Source organism: Candidozyma pseudohaemuli (genome assembly GCF_003013735.1).
Source record: "Candidozyma pseudohaemuli strain B12108 chromosome Unknown scaffold00001, whole genome shotgun sequence".
NCBI lineage: Eukaryota > Fungi > Ascomycota > Pichiomycetes > Serinales > Metschnikowiaceae > Candidozyma > Candidozyma pseudohaemuli.
In genome coordinates this window covers 2,156,053-2,170,795 of record NW_020194435.1, presented here as the reverse complement: position 1 = coordinate 2,170,795, position 14,743 = coordinate 2,156,053, and the positions used below count along the sequence as shown (strand labels likewise).

Here is a 14,743-nt window from a genome sequence, read left to right as displayed (position 1 = left end):
GGTATTAACGACTTCTTTACTTCTTACAGACTGTTTACAAATCAGAGTCATGAGTTTATTTTTTTAGCTTCACCAGCATATAGGTCTGGATCTGCTTTGAACGATCATTATGTGCTGTTGGCATGTGGCACCTATAAAGGACCCTTGTTCTTGGACAGCAGGGCCCCTTACAATTTAATGGTGACAAGGTCATGTCTAAGACATGGTTCCTCGATTGTCTCTCTGACATAGTCGACCACATCCTTGGTGGGCATCTCTTCTAAGGAGTATCCGGTCCACAAAACTTGCTGGGCGAATCCTTGGTAGATCATTGCCTCGATGCCTCCAACAACATCCCAGCCAGCTTCATGGAAAGCATTATAAAGACGAGTAATCTGTGTGGGGTGGTAACACATTTCAAGCACAGCACCCTTGTCTTCTTGTTGGATGAACACTTCCAATGTGTTTCTGGCCAACTTTTCCTCGTCTGAGACGGGGGCGAAATCTGGGACAGCCAAAACAATCAACTGTGGAGACTCCACTTCACGAGCCTGTTCCGGTGTGGCGATATGGATAATTTCACCTTTGAAGCCATTGGCAGCCATTTCCTCTTGGATCTTGTGAACCTCCAGAGCGAATCTGTTAACCAAGTAGATCTTGGAACAGCCCAAGTACTCCTTCAAGGCATACACAGCAGAACGACAAGCACCGCCTCCGCCGTACACAAGGCCTGGTTTACCTTGGCCCTTGGCAGTAGCTTCGGGCACGTTGTATTGGAAAGCGTCTCTTATGCCGACCGTATCGGTGTTGGTACCAATGTTGATAGCCTTTCCGTCCTTGAATCTGACGTAAATTGTGTTGACAGCACCGACAGACTGGGCGTTGAAATCGATTTCGTCTAAGTGTGGAATAATAGCGACCTTGTAAGGCATGGTGACGGCAGATCCAATGTACTTGAGGTCGCTCCATGAAGTCACGTCCTTGTTGGCATTAATGAGCTCAACAAAAGCCTCCAAACCATAAGAGTCAAGGCACTCGTAGACATAACCATCACATCCCAATTTCTGGAACAAATAGTTATGCATCAATGGGGCCTTGGAATGGGTGATGCCTTCACCGAAGAGGTGAAACAAAAAGTTCTTCTTCCTGATAATCTCAAGGTCAGCAGCAGCGAGAGAGAGTGACATGGTTAAACAAATAATACCAGGATACTGAAATGCCAATACCTAGGCTCTTTATAGTCGGCGTCAGAGAGAATGTGTCAGTGAGTGAAAAACCCCGGAAAATCGCCGGTATAGGCAGGAACCGGTGGAGAAGATCTCCAGAATCCCGAAAATGGCCCCAAACTAGAAAGCCCCCAGGTCACCCCGAGTGGCACTATGGCTTTTGAGCAGGTTATTTGGGGCGATCTGGAGTCCTAATGGAGGGGCTGGGAGGGGCATTTCTCCACCATGCGCTGAGTACAAAGAAAAAAGCGACGGTCTCCTCCCGCCCAACTTTAAATGAGATGACCGGTCAGGGGTGTGGTAGCATTTTTCCTAGGCCCCATCTGGAAATCTGGGGTACACCCGAGAAAATTACCCCAGAATTGGGCGGCTTCGATACAATGGTCCCGCCCATTTGCACCCATTGTCGAACCGCACCAGAAGGTCATAACCGAGAAGACAAGGCAACCGTGAAGTCCGAGCCTGCCCGCCTACTCGTATTAGGGAATTTAAAGAAAGGTGTGGTCAACAAAAATATTAAAACAATTCAAGTGTGGAAAAAAGCAAGATCTCAAAAGCAACTGTTCTGAAGAGGGGGCGGGGCACTCAGGGTTTAGGGTGGGACCGAGTGCGACGCTGCACTAGGTGCAACCTAGGCTGACCAGACGGAATTGAAGTCCGAGCTATTATTAAAACCTGAGACAAGGCAACCGGATTTGATGGACTAGTCAAGATTTGGTGACATAACAAGCCATTCTTCCACCTAATGCGGATGCCAATCTCCAGTGGTAAATTCTTGGAAATATGCATCCCTTCCATCGTAAGCCCACGAGGCTTGCGCACATTTAAGTCGTCGCGTCATATTTAGGTTGGCCAAACCAAACACATACGGTTGTGGACGATTTGGTCGCTTTAAGATTTGATGGTCGCTATTTTACTAATGTAAGTGTAGACTATGGACCCCTACCACATGGCGCTATACACTCGCGGTGCGCGTTTCTGATCTCAATCACTTTTATCAAGCACCATGAAGCTCCTATTTGCCAGAAAGCTGGCGCTTGTCAAGGTATTCTTGGCTGCTGTGGTGATCGTGATAGTTATACATCAGCTCACCTATCTGCCTTACAATCCTTACGATTTGTTCCAGGGTAGAAGCAAGGGACTGGTGCCGTACAGAGCCTTTTTTGATGGTTTGGAGAACTTCGCCATTACTGGCGACCGCTTGAAGGGTAATTATATCACCGAAAAAGTTCATGATGCCAGGAGCACCGACAGGGATTTCTTGTTTTCAAAGGAGTACCTCTCCAGTATCTTGAACATCAAGGATGATACCTTCGAGCAACTCAAGACATCGCATCACAAATATGTGGAAGAGCATATGCCACACTTATTGAATGACCTTGGAATCTCAACTTTCGGCGAGCTCACTCCCAAATCTCCCAAATGGGAAAACTATCAGGGCTCTGCTGGTTATGTGTTGATTGGTGGTGGGAAATATTCCTGGTTATCATACCTTGTGGTCAAGCAGATCAGAGCCACAGGGTCCACCTTGCCAATCGAGGTTTTCATTCCCACGGAAAGTGACAATGATCCAAGGTTCTGTAACGAAATCTTGCCCAAGTTCAATGCTAAATGTAACATGCTCGACCTGAGTCTTGTGGAGTATCTCAGTCTTAAGTTCAGCATCAACGGATATCAGTACAAGATGCTTGCACTTTTGGCATCGCAATTCGAAAACGTGCTTTATTTGGATTCTGATCTTTATCCGCTTAAGAATGTCGAGTATCTCTTGCGCTCCAAATTGTACCAGGAGACCGGCCTCATTATTTGGCCCGATGATTGGTCTCGTACTACCAACCCCAAATTCTACGAAATCGCCGGTGTGGAGGTACCTGAAAAGAAGGTGAGATATTCTGAGTATGACCGTGCACAAGCAGAAAAGAAGGGAGAAGATTTGAAGGATCTTAAGGATTACACCTTCAAGGATTCCAACTTCCATGATTTCGAAAACACCCTCCCCAACCCCTCTTCAGAAGCTGGTGTTATGCTCGTTAACAAGACCTCTCATCTCCGCACGTTGCTTTTGGCATTATATTACAACGTGTATGGCCCTAACTTTTACTATCCTTTGCTTACACAAGGTGGCGCTGGTGAAGGAGATAAGGAGACCTTCATCGCTGCAGCAACCGTGATGAAAGAAAGCTGGTTCCAAACACTCAAGAAGTTTATGTGGGTTGGCTACCATAGTGAAGATACAAAGAAATTTGAGTCAAAGATGTTGGGCCACTACGACCCAATCGAATCAAAAGCAGATTCAGAGACTGCGCCTCTTATCTTCGCTCACTGCTCGTACCCTAAACACTACACCGATTGGATGTATAACAACCATGATCTTATCTACAAGGAGCTGGGAGAACACATCCGAATGTACGCCGGAACGTACGAGAACATCGGTTACGATTTGGATTTGCGTTTACTCAATGCGCATGCAGAGGCTCTCTGTGAAGATATCTGGCTCGAGAAGGAGAAGGAGGACGACACGACACTTGACGAAAGGGAGGAGTACATGGGCAATTACTTGGAGTATATCAACAACGAGAGGGAGATAAACCGGAAGAGATGCCAGGAGGTTTACATCCCTCATTTGAAATGGTTGAAGGAAACGACCAAGTATCCCGACACGCTCAATTTCTAGGAGCACAATACCTTGCCAGATCTGGCACTATCTAGATCGTTTGACGCCACCGTCGAGCCATAATACACATAATAAGAAGATTTTCGATCTTCTGCGCAGAGTGAATGCACCGGGACCTAGCCGAGGCGGGTACCCAAATTCAGCAATGCGCAGATAAGCGCAGCTTAAAAAATTATTGTGGCTCCCTCAGAAGCGAGCTAGAACACACATTGTCTTGAGGCCAACGGCAGTAATGGGTGCAGAAACTCGCTTGACTCAGATAGTAAGTAACGCCGTTTCTCGTTGTGCACGTTCTACTAAAAATGCAAAACCTTAATATAATAGTCGAGCCGCACCTGATACCATTTTGCGCATGTTTTACTAAATATCGCGAGCAGCTTATAAATGGGTGGTAGGTACAAAAAAGCAGGAATGGCCTCGATAAAATCTTCATTTTGACTTGAGCATGAAGGAGGAGTCGGAAACCACTTACGAAGAGCAGCCTGCTCTGCCTTCTCCTGAGGACATTACCGTTGTGCATGAGCTTCTGTTCGTTTTCTTGGTCTGTCTCTGTCAAATCCTCACCCAGGCTGGGGTAGCCCAGACCATCAACCCTGTGAAAGAAATTGGAAGCACCTTTGATGTTCAAGACCTGCCAGGTAAACTATCGTGGTTCTCAGCGTCATACTCTCTTACTGTGGGTACATTCATTTTGATCGCTGGTCGTTTAGGTGACTTGCACGGCTACAAGTTAATATTCAACTTGGGATTTATTTTCTTTGGAATATGGTCATTGATCGCTGGCTTCTCTGGCTTCACCAATTCGGATGTTTTTTTCAATGTTGCTAGGGCTTTCCAAGGTCTTGGACCGGCTTTTTCCATGCCAAATGCCGTGGCTCTTTTGGGGCACTATTTCCCAATGAGCAAGAAGAAAATGATCTACATGGCCATGTTCGGTGCGGTGGCCCCATTCGGATTTGTCCTTGGGGCGATCTTCTCGGGTATCTTTGCCCAATTGGTCTGGTGGCCCTGGGCATTTTGGGTCAACGGAATCGTTTGCCTATGTGTGGTGGTTGCACTGTACTTCATCATTCCGAAGAACATTGGCAGCAAATCTCAAGGAGCTTTCGATTGGTGGGGCTCGTTCACGGGAGTTTCCGGCTTGGTTCTTATCAACTTTGCTTGGAATCAAGGTCCAAATGTGGGCTGGGATGTACCTTACGTCTATGTCCTACTCATAGTTGGTTTCCTCTTCATGGGAGCTTTCTGTGTTGCATCCAAGTATGCCGCCAATCCGTTGCTCCCCACATCTTGCCTCAAGGGCGAAACCGGTTTCGTGTTAGGCTGTATTGCCTGCGGCTGGTCTTGCTTTGGAATCTGGTTGTACTACAGCTTCCGTTGGGCAGAGACCGTTGACAACTTACACCCGATTTTAAGCGCTGTTCAGTTTATTCCAGCTCCCTTCTGTGGTTTGTGCGCCGCCGGCTTGACTGTTTTCCTTCTCCGAAAGTCGTCGCTGTCAGTCGTTATGGTGGTGGCATTGTTAGCTTTCTTCGTGGGTATTGTGCTTATGGGTACTAGAGCGGAACACCAGATATATTGGGGTCAAAAGTTCTTCTCGATTCTAGTTCAGAGTTTCGGAATGGACATGAGTTTCCCGGCTGGTACAATGATTTTGTCCAGTGTGCTTCCCAGACATCAGCAAGGTCTTGCTGGCTCGTTAGTAAGCACCTTTGTCAATTACTCCATTTCAATTGGGCTCGGTATAGCTGGTACTGTTGAGTATTACACCACAAAGGATTTGACTCCTGGTTATGAGACAACAGTCAAAGGCTACAGACATGCATTTTACATTGGCATGGGGCTTGCAGGTTTGGGAGTCATTTTGTCGGTTACCTTTTTGATTCTTCAGTCATTTGGTGACCAGAAAAGAGATAGTAACTTTGATGATGGACTCAAGCTGGGTAGTTCAGAAGAATTGAAGGTTGAGGTATAGAGTTATGACGGAGGCTTCCTGGAGGCCGCTACGATGATAATTATGTTGTAAATAGTATACGGAAGATTGCATGTACTTAGGTGAGTGGACTGGTGAATTCTCCAATCTGTAGAATCTGCCTATCGTAGCCTGATAACCGACTTTGTTACCCAATCGTACTTTATGACACAAAATGAGAAATTCTGAAAATGTGCTCAAAAATTTTGTACGGAACACCTATCTCTCGGACTGTGGACCTCTCGTCGATTGTCGCGATAACCCCAGACTCTATCCAATTCCGCCCTTCTCACTCAATTTGTTCACAATGTCCTCAATTAAGGCGCCACTCTCTCAAAATCTTAAAGTTGCGCTTATTCAAATAAAGGCTGGAGCTCAGAAGGCTGCCAACTTGCAAAAAGTCACCACCTTCATTGACAATGCTGTGGCTCAGGCTACTGGAAAGCTTGATCTCGTAATGTTACCTGAGTGCTTCAATTCTCCATACGCTGTTGACAAATTCAGAGAATATGCCGAGAACATTCCAAACGGAGAGACCACCGGTTTGCTCTCGAAATTGGCCAAGCAGCATGGTCTCTACATTGTTGGAGGATCCATCCCTGAACTTGACGACTCCGATAACAACGTCTACAACACCTCATTGACTTTTGATCCCGAGGGAAACATCATTGCCAAGCACCGCAAAACTCACTTGTTTGACATTGATATCCCCGGCGGAATCACGTTCAAGGAAAGTGTGACTTTAACTGGGGGTGACAAGGGCACTGTGTTCAAGCTTGGAAACTTTGGTAATGTTGGATTGGGCATTTGCTACGATATTCGCTTCCCGGAGTTGGCCATTATCGCTTCCAGAAAGCCTAACAATGCTTTTGCCATGTTCTACCCTGGAGCGTTCAACACCACGACTGGTCCCTTGCACTGGCATTTACTTGCTAGAGCTAGAGCGGTCGATAACGAAATGTTCGCTATTTTGTGCAGCCCAGCTAGAGATGTAGGTGGAGATGGCTATCAAGCTTACGGTCACTCTTTGGTGGTCGATCCTTCCGGAAATATTGTTGCGGAGGCTGGAGAAGGTGAGGAGATCCTTTATGCTGAATTGGACAAGGAGTTGTTGCCCAAGGCCAGAGAAAGCATTCCTGTTCATTTCCAAAGACGTTTTGATGTCTACAATGACGTTACCGAGGGGGCCAAGGTCAGTGATAAATAAATGATATAGTTGATTAGGTCTATAAACTCTATTCGTCCTCGTTTCTCTCGATGAATTCACACAAGACGTTCATGAATTCCTTCGGGTTCTCACTGATCAACCAGTGTCCGGCCTTGACATCTCTGACCTCGAAGTTGGGGAAGTACTGACCAATGTCCTGGAAAACATCGTCTGGGACATACTTTGACTCTGTTCCTCTGATGAAGAGAGCTGGACCTCTGCTCCAGCGAGCTAGTGTAGGATCATAAGGCCACAGCGCTATGTTTCCGCTCACAATTGCTTTGTCGATGATATCAAGAGGTATACGAGACTTGCAGATATCATCCTTCTGACCTCTATCTACATTGGTCAAAAGGAACTGTCTGATCTCTTTAACGGGCTCGACCTTGGCCAACTCGGCGTCCACGTCTTTGATGCTGGTGTATTGATCCACTTCTAGAGCCTGTCTGAGGTGCTTGACGTACTTGCTGAATTTACCACCAGAAGTGCTGGGTATGAATACTGGAGCATTATCCACCGAAACGATCATTTCAGGAATATCTGGTCTTCTCAAGGCTACAGCCATGATGGCTTTAGCGCCCATGGAGTGACCAACCAAGATGGGTTTCCTAGGTAGTTCCGCCTCGTCGATGAATCTCTCGACATCAGCAGCCAACGATGGGTAGTCAAGGCGAGTTGAATGTGGAGACTGACCAAAGTTTCTGAGATCAAGGCAGTAGACATCACGGGATAGACGCTGGGCAAGGGTTTTAGCAACCGTTCTTGTGTTTGTTTTGGATCCAAAAAGCCCGTGCAAGAATATCAATGGGGATTTTTCAACTTCAGGCTTCTTCGGAGGTTCATGCTTATCGTATGCCAATTGCACCGTGTCGATTCCACTAGTAGCTAGAGCGTCACCAAGGTGTGCGCCATCATTGACAGCATATGAACTTAGCTGTTTGATTTGTTGAAACGCTGTTGGTAAACGCCTGCTTAAGGCTGATAATGAGAGCATGGTGTTAGTGGGTGCAAAAGTTTACTAGCGCGCAGTCAAGATATCCAGTTGATAGTTGTACATTATAGGTCTATGCTAATTTTTCTCTTCGTCTTCCTTCTTTTCCTCTTCTTGGATCACGCCCCAGCCCATACGTTGGCTCAATCTCTCATACTTTGCCCTGTCCTTGTCGGTGACACTGGGTTTGATACTCAGAAGGGCACCATCGAAGTCACTCTTGGTGACAACGATATCGTTATCGTTCTTGTCTTCCTCGTAGTATCCTGATTCATCCAATTCCAGAATTTTCTGGCCGTGGAAGAACTTCTTCTTAAGAGCGAATACACCTGCTTCTCTCACCAACAGCGATAAATCGGCACCCGAGAAATTGCGGCACCTTGAGTCGTTGGCAATGGCATGCAAGTCCACGTTTGGACCCAACGGCGTGGTGTTTGCCGAAACAAGTGTTTTAAGAATATCCAAACGTTCTTCGGCGGTCGGTAATTCGATGTAAAGTGTCTTGTCTAGACGGCCAGGTCTCAACATGGCAGGGTCAATCATGTCTGGTCTGTTCGTAGCGCCAACGACGAAGATGCCTTTTCTGTCATTAAGACCATCAAGCTCTGTCAAGAGCGTATTCACAACCCTGGAGCTGGATTCAGATAGGGTGGAATTTCTTCTGGGCACAAGAGCATCGAGCTCGTCAAAGAAGATGATGCATGGAACAGAAGCACGAGCACGTTGGAACACCTGTCTCACAGCACGTTCAGACTCACCGACATACTTGTTAAGAAGTTCCGGACCCTTGACAGAGATGAAGTTAGCCCTGGACTCATTGGCCACAGCTTTGGCTAACAATGTCTTACCACATCCAGGTGGACCCCACATAAGAACACCAGCAGGGGCACTGATACCAACCTTTTGATAAAGTTCAGGCTTCTTGATAGGCTGAACAATGCACATGTGGAGCTCCATACGGATGTTGCTGAGAGCGCCCACATTCTTCCAAGTGACATCTGGAATGGTTGCAAAACCTTCACGCTTTGCTGTAGGTTGAATGTTCGGCAATGCTTCTTTAAAGTCAGAGAAGGATATGCTAAGGGGAGCCAACTGCTCCTCGGAGAGTGGATCTGGATGCTTTATGAGGAACCTCTGGATCGTACTGAGCTGTTGTTCCTCAGACTTTTTGTCAAACTTCATATTCGCAAGAGCATTCGGAACCACTTGTTTGATATTATTGTTGCTGTCCACGTCCATGTCAACTGCATCGTTCTTTGATGACAGCTCCTCATCGATTTCACTGAGACTCTCAAAGATACGCTTGATGGCAACGACTCCAGCAGCAGTAACCAAACTCTTCAAGTCTGCACCTACAAATCCCGGGGTGAGCTTTGCGAGTTCACGATAGTTGAAGTTGGAAGCATCGAGTTTGAGGTTCGATGTCATTGTCTTGAGAATGGCGCATCTCTGCTCTTCGTCAGGAACGTTAAGGCAAATCTCTCTATCGAAACGACCAGCTCTACGCAAAGCCAGATCAAGAGAGTCAGGTCTGTTGGTGGCTCCCATGACGATGACTGGCTTACCGTCGGTGTTTTCCAATGTGAGCTCGTCCATCAATGTAAGAAGCTGGGCAACGATACGACGTTCCATTTCCCTTTGAGCACCACCGTCCCTCTTTGGGGTGATTGCATCAATTTCGTCAATGAAGATCAAACAGGGAGCCACGGAACGAGCCTCCTCGAAGATCTCTCGAAGCTTTTTCTCGGACTCACCAGACATACCGGAAACAACAGAAGGTGCTGAAAAGTTGATGAATGGCACCTTCAATTCACCAGCCAAAGCATTGGCGATAGTAGTTTTACCACATCCAGGTGGGCCGTACAAAAGAATTCCCCGTGGATGGTCCACGCCGGTGGATTGGTAGATTTCTGGATGCAAAATGGGTAGCCCGACAAGCTCCATGAGTTGTGTCGTCACAGCAGAAAGACCTCCTAGAGACAGTAGCGTGGTTGTGGGTGGGGTGTGGTCGATCTTGCTTCTCTTCTGCTTGGAAGCTGGTTTTGCCGAGTCTCGGCCTCTCTTCTTGGTCTTCTTTTCATCAGCGTCGCTTTCAACCTTCTCGCTGTCTTTATTCCACATCGACACCACCGATTTGTTGAGCTCATTTGAATCCTTCACCGTCATGAGATTGTTGGGGTCGGCGTTTTCGAAGTCGCTATCTATCTGAGCTGCATTTTGAAGCTCGTACTCATCCTTGAGTTTAATGGCTTCTGCAAGCTCCACCTCCTCATCCTTCCTAAGCTCCTTCAATATAACATCCACAGACTCTTCAAGAATGGATCTCTTGAGTCTCTGCAACAGCAAGTCCTGTTTAAGCAAAAAATCGATGACTTCTGCGCTTCTGAGGTCTCTAGCTAGAGCGATGTCAAGAAACCACTTAGACTCATCACCACCACTTTTCTCCTTATTCGCTGCGCTCCTGTCATCAAGAAGTTTGAATATTAGATTATAGACCTTCTGGTCCAAAGCCTTGGTCACGGCACCTCCCCTAGCCATGAATATTCAAGTGTTGATGTTTCTCGATGCGCATCTGCAGAACTCGATGGGCATCGACTCAGGCACCAGCTCATGATGGAACGTCATTCGGTGATGAAGATAACGGGGATCGATAAAATGAAAATGTATACGGAATGCTCTCATTTTTGCATTTTGACGAGTTTTAAGTCCCTCGGTGACATGCTCCCAGCGTATACATGGGTACTCTCCTGCAGAAGTAGCTACCTGGGGCAGGCTTAAGAGTAAGACATGTTTTAAAGTTGGCTAAATTTTTAGATTTGCATCGACATAGTATCGAAAAAGGCCGTTTGCCAATTACGAAGCCCTCTCTCAGAATGTACGATAACAAGTGTATCACAAAACGATCTGTGAGCTTGGTCGGACCATCTCAGCTACTGCGAGGAGAGTTATAGAGTGATTTGACCAGCATATCGAAGAATTCTTCGTGGCGAGTAAATTGCCGCCTTTGTTCGCCGCAGAAGCCCCCACCATGCCAATGAACCACGCTGGTGTCCCAAAAAGCCTAATCTTCCAAAAATAATCCGGAACTCCTCACAAACACGTACCGAGCCTCACCATTTGCAGCCGTGTCCACGCAAACAACGAAAAACATGCTGGTACTCAGCCACAAGTACTAGAAAATTCTATAGACACGTAACCACGGTTAGCTGTATGGCTACGTACGAAAGTTGCCTCCAATGCCAGAAGCACCCTTTTTCCTCGGGGCCATACAGTACTGCGTTAGTTTAGTTGCTCCCTAGTCTCACTAGAGATATGAGACACCAGCCACATACCTGCCTTCATATCTGATCGTACTCCTTTTGACGCAAGGTCACTCGACCCAATCCCTCATTTCTTTTGCTTTTTCACACCTGCTTTGCTCTTGAGAAGTTTTTCTCTACAGGAGTCCAGCAAATTGGGATGTCTTGGTTGCTCTCTAGCGGCGCCCCCGCCTAAGTAGCGCATGCGTCAATGCGAGAAGGTGCGTTTTTGCACCCACAGTATGAGCACCGCTTCCGTTAGTTGCCTTACTTTCTTATGAGAGACGCCCATGGGTGCTTTGCCGCCGGTCACATATTTTGTCATGTGGCGTAGTTTCCCTGCTATATAAAGAGGACTTCTCCCGCCCATTGTCAAACATCAACCTACAATAAATCACAATGTCTGACGCCGGAAGAAAACCATTCACTGACAAGGTCTCCGAGACCGTTAAGCCTGACTCTGAGAAGTCTTACCTTGAGAAGGGTAAGGAGGCTGTTACCGACAAGGTTGACGAGTTTGCTGGCAAGAACGTCCCAGACTCCCAGAAGTCTTTCGGTCAGTCTGTTGCTGACCACGCTCACCAGGGTTCTGAGGATGCCAAGAAGGAGGTCAACCAGCAGTCTGGCTCTCTTTCTGAGACTGCTCAGGAGTACTACGAGACCGCTAAGGAGAAGGCTTCCGAGGCTGCCGAGTACGTTTCCAACGTTGTTCAGGGTGCCACCGAGGGTGCTCAGAACGCCGCTGACTCTGCTTCCAAGAAATAAGCAGATCGTTGACATACTTTAACTTAATTTAATTTACGTCATGAAACAATTGCTACTTGTAGTTTGTAGTGTCTTGTGTGCTGAACGCATAGGTAATATATCCCCCGAATGAAAGCATTGCAGTTACCGATTGAGAAACATTGATCAATTTCTGAGTAAGATGTTGAAATTGTTTATGGTGTCGGTTCCTGTTGTCTGGTGTAATGGGCATACCTGGACGATGCGGTAACATATACGCAACTGCATTGTATTGTCCCCTCTAGTAGACTTCAAATTCAGTCATTTTATATTCAAAAATACAGCTGTTTTCGCTCAAATTATTTTGCCCTAATCAATCATGATATTTTTAAAAAATTTGCCCTAAAATGTTTCCATCAACCTGGGGTACCAGCGGAGTACTGTATATCTAGGTTACAGGAAGCACTCGATGCTCATCTCACTACCAGGTCTTACATCCATGGCGAAAGGCAAGACAACGAAGGATTTTCTCCCTACGGCTGATTCTGAAAGTGATCTGGAATACAGCGATGCTCCTGCGAGCAAATATCTGATAAAGAGTTCGCTCGACGATGAGGCTGATTTTGAATCCGATGAAGAAGAGGAAAGAGTGTTTCAGACAAGGGGAAAGTCTCTGAGTAAAAACTTCGAAAACGAGGAAAACGAAGAGCTGGCTGAAGAAGATGAAGACTCGGATGAGGAACTGCCACGACTGCAAAAGAAGGATGAAACCTCGAGCATGGTATCAGAACAGAAGAAGAGGTCGAAGAAGCTCAAAAGGCTCACACCTGAGCAGCTTGCGAAAGAGCAGAAAAAGATCAAGAAAACCGGCGTTTGCTATCTTTCTAGTATACCCCCATATATGAAGCCCGTCAAGTTGAGGTCTGTTTTGTCGAGGTTTGGAAAGCTAGATAGAATCTTCTTGAAACCGGAGGATGAAGCTTCCTACAAGAAGAGAGTGAAGTATGGGGGAAACAAGAAGAAGAAGTACACAGAAGGATGGGTGGAATTTGTCAATAAGAAGGAGGCCAAGTTGTGTGCTGAAACAATGAACGGTAACATTTTGGGTGGTAAGAAGTCATCATACTACCACGACGACATCATGAACATAAAGTACTTGTCAGGCTTTAAATGGTTTGACTTGACCCAACAAATTGCAAAGGAGAATGAAATCAGACAAGCTAAGTTGTCCATGGAAATTTCTCAGCAGCAAAAACTCAACAAGACTTTCGTCAATAACGTTGAACGCTCGAAACGTGAGCAGCGTAAGAGGAAAGCCGAAGGCGAACAGGCAGATAAAGAATCATTTCATAGAGAGTTTGATCAGAGGGACATCACGAGTACAAGGCACGATGCAAAGCCTCAGTTCAAAAAAGCTAAGAATAGCGATAATTTGGACAGTGTCCTTTCGAAGGTATTTTAATTATACATATATTACACGCATTAAGAGTCCTCATTCAAGTAGTTCTCAAGAAACTCGACTCTTTTGGCCAACTCTGCCTTGTTGTTGCACCCTAGCTCACGCACGACGATGTTACTGTTGACTATGACTTCGTTCGGGATGCTCAGTTCAATTAATCTCGTAAGCTTGGTCCATTTCTCTGCTGGCCAGGCAGCATATTCTTTTTTCGGTGGTTTGACAATTGAATTCTTCCCTCCTTTCAGTCGAAGCGATTTGGCATTCATGCGTTTTCTTTTCGCTCCAACAAGCTTACCGTTTCTCGTCGGACTGCGGTCTCCCCAAATTGCGTTCGCCTCCACTGTTTCAGGGGCTGTAAGACTGGGTGCGGTACGGTTCCCCTGATTTTCGATGGAATCGATACTGAACAGCGTAGCACGTAAAGGCGACAGATTTCCCGCTCGTGAGCTCCTGCTAGGAAGAAGTGTGTCAAGTTTTCTCATAGCTTCTTCATTGTCATCTGATGATTCTGATTGTTCGTCGTACTCCACATGATCTTGCTCTTCATCAATTGCATCATCCAGATCTATGCTCCTGAGTCTATTCAAGTCGGAGTTCATCAGTCGAAGCATCTGGTCAATCTTCTTTGGCTCGCCGCTATTGTCACCATGCGTATCTGATGGACTGCTTGAGGATGGACGAATTTCGTTCCTCAATGGTGAGCCTTTTCGAGGTGAGCGTGCCAAAGTCGACTTTAAAGATTCGCTGATGATTGGGGGCTCGTCCTCTGTAGCTGCATTAGGCTTCTTGTTGCTGGGTTCGTCATCTTCGGAAGGATCAAACTCATCGTCGGATAGATCTTTCTTGTTTTGCAGAATATCAGCAGCAGCTTTGATCTTCTCATTACTCCATTGAAGTCTCGGAATCCTGCCGGGACTTCCACTTAATGCGTGTGGAGTGAACTGGTTATCATCACTGATGAGCTTCTCGTTTACTATAACTTCATGATCAGTAAAGTCGGCAAATTTTGTAGGAGTCTTCTTCTTGATTTGAGACGGACGGTCACTCAATGGAATTTCAGTCGTTGTGGCTCGTTCGAGTATGCTTCTCGAGGACTCCCGTAGAGCTTGCGGAGTTTGAAGCTGGGTATCATCGAACTCTATATCGCTATTCTCTGAATCTGATGGCGAAAGCTGTTGCATATTTTTTATTGAAGTTTCATTTGAGTCATAAG

General features: G+C 46.4%; 9 protein-coding genes across 9 annotated transcripts; 5 read left to right on the top strand and 4 right to left on the bottom strand.

Moving 5' to 3' along the window:
* Positions 1-167: 167 nt before the first annotated feature.
* C7M61_000978 (shikimate dehydrogenase family protein) lies at positions 168-1,166 on the bottom strand (the record flags this gene model as incomplete). The annotated part of the gene is made up of 1 exon (XM_024856397.1): positions 168-1,166. One exon carries the CDS (start codon positions 1,164-1,166, stop codon positions 168-170), a length of 999 nt encoding a protein of 332 aa, XP_024715996.1.
* Positions 1,167-2,211: 1,045 nt separating this feature from the next.
* Positions 2,212-3,879, top strand: MNN2 (Mnn2p; the record flags this gene model as incomplete). Its single annotated transcript, XM_024856396.1, has 1 exon — positions 2,212-3,879. One exon carries the CDS (start codon positions 2,212-2,214, stop codon positions 3,877-3,879), a length of 1,668 nt encoding a protein of 555 aa, XP_024715995.1.
* A 445-nt stretch (positions 3,880-4,324) lies between these two features.
* On the top strand, positions 4,325-5,854 carry C7M61_000976 (uncharacterized protein; the record flags this gene model as incomplete). Its single annotated transcript, XM_024856395.1, has 1 exon — positions 4,325-5,854. One exon carries the CDS (start codon positions 4,325-4,327, stop codon positions 5,852-5,854), a length of 1,530 nt encoding a protein of 509 aa, XP_024715994.1.
* A 304-nt stretch (positions 5,855-6,158) lies between these two features.
* Positions 6,159-7,058, top strand: NIT3 (putative hydrolase; the record flags this gene model as incomplete). Its single annotated transcript, XM_024856394.1, has 1 exon — positions 6,159-7,058. The coding sequence occupies one exon, from the start codon at positions 6,159-6,161 to the stop codon at positions 7,056-7,058; it is 900 nt and encodes a 299-aa protein (XP_024715993.1).
* A 28-nt stretch (positions 7,059-7,086) lies between these two features.
* On the bottom strand, positions 7,087-8,052 carry C7M61_000974 (uncharacterized protein; the record flags this gene model as incomplete). Its single annotated transcript, XM_024856393.1, has 1 exon — positions 7,087-8,052. The coding sequence occupies one exon, from the start codon at positions 8,050-8,052 to the stop codon at positions 7,087-7,089; it is 966 nt and encodes a 321-aa protein (XP_024715992.1).
* A 75-nt stretch (positions 8,053-8,127) lies between these two features.
* On the bottom strand, positions 8,128-10,587 carry RIX7 (putative AAA family ATPase; the record flags this gene model as incomplete). Its single annotated transcript, XM_024856392.1, has 1 exon — positions 8,128-10,587. The coding sequence occupies one exon, from the start codon at positions 10,585-10,587 to the stop codon at positions 8,128-8,130; it is 2,460 nt and encodes an 819-aa protein (XP_024715991.1).
* A 1,160-nt stretch (positions 10,588-11,747) lies between these two features.
* Positions 11,748-12,113, top strand: C7M61_000972 (lipid-binding protein; the record flags this gene model as incomplete). Its single annotated transcript, XM_024856391.1, has 1 exon — positions 11,748-12,113. The coding sequence occupies one exon, from the start codon at positions 11,748-11,750 to the stop codon at positions 12,111-12,113; it is 366 nt and encodes a 121-aa protein (XP_024715990.1).
* A 457-nt stretch (positions 12,114-12,570) lies between these two features.
* On the top strand, positions 12,571-13,533 carry C7M61_000971 (RNA-binding ATPase activator; the record flags this gene model as incomplete). The annotated part of the gene is made up of 1 exon (XM_024856390.1): positions 12,571-13,533. The coding sequence occupies one exon, from the start codon at positions 12,571-12,573 to the stop codon at positions 13,531-13,533; it is 963 nt and encodes a 320-aa protein (XP_024715989.1).
* Positions 13,534-13,553: 20 nt separating this feature from the next.
* C7M61_000970 (uncharacterized protein) lies at positions 13,554-14,711 on the bottom strand (the record flags this gene model as incomplete). The annotated part of the gene is made up of 1 exon (XM_024856389.1): positions 13,554-14,711. One exon carries the CDS (start codon positions 14,709-14,711, stop codon positions 13,554-13,556), a length of 1,158 nt encoding a protein of 385 aa, XP_024715988.1.
* Between the last annotated feature and the right edge of the window lie 32 nt (positions 14,712-14,743).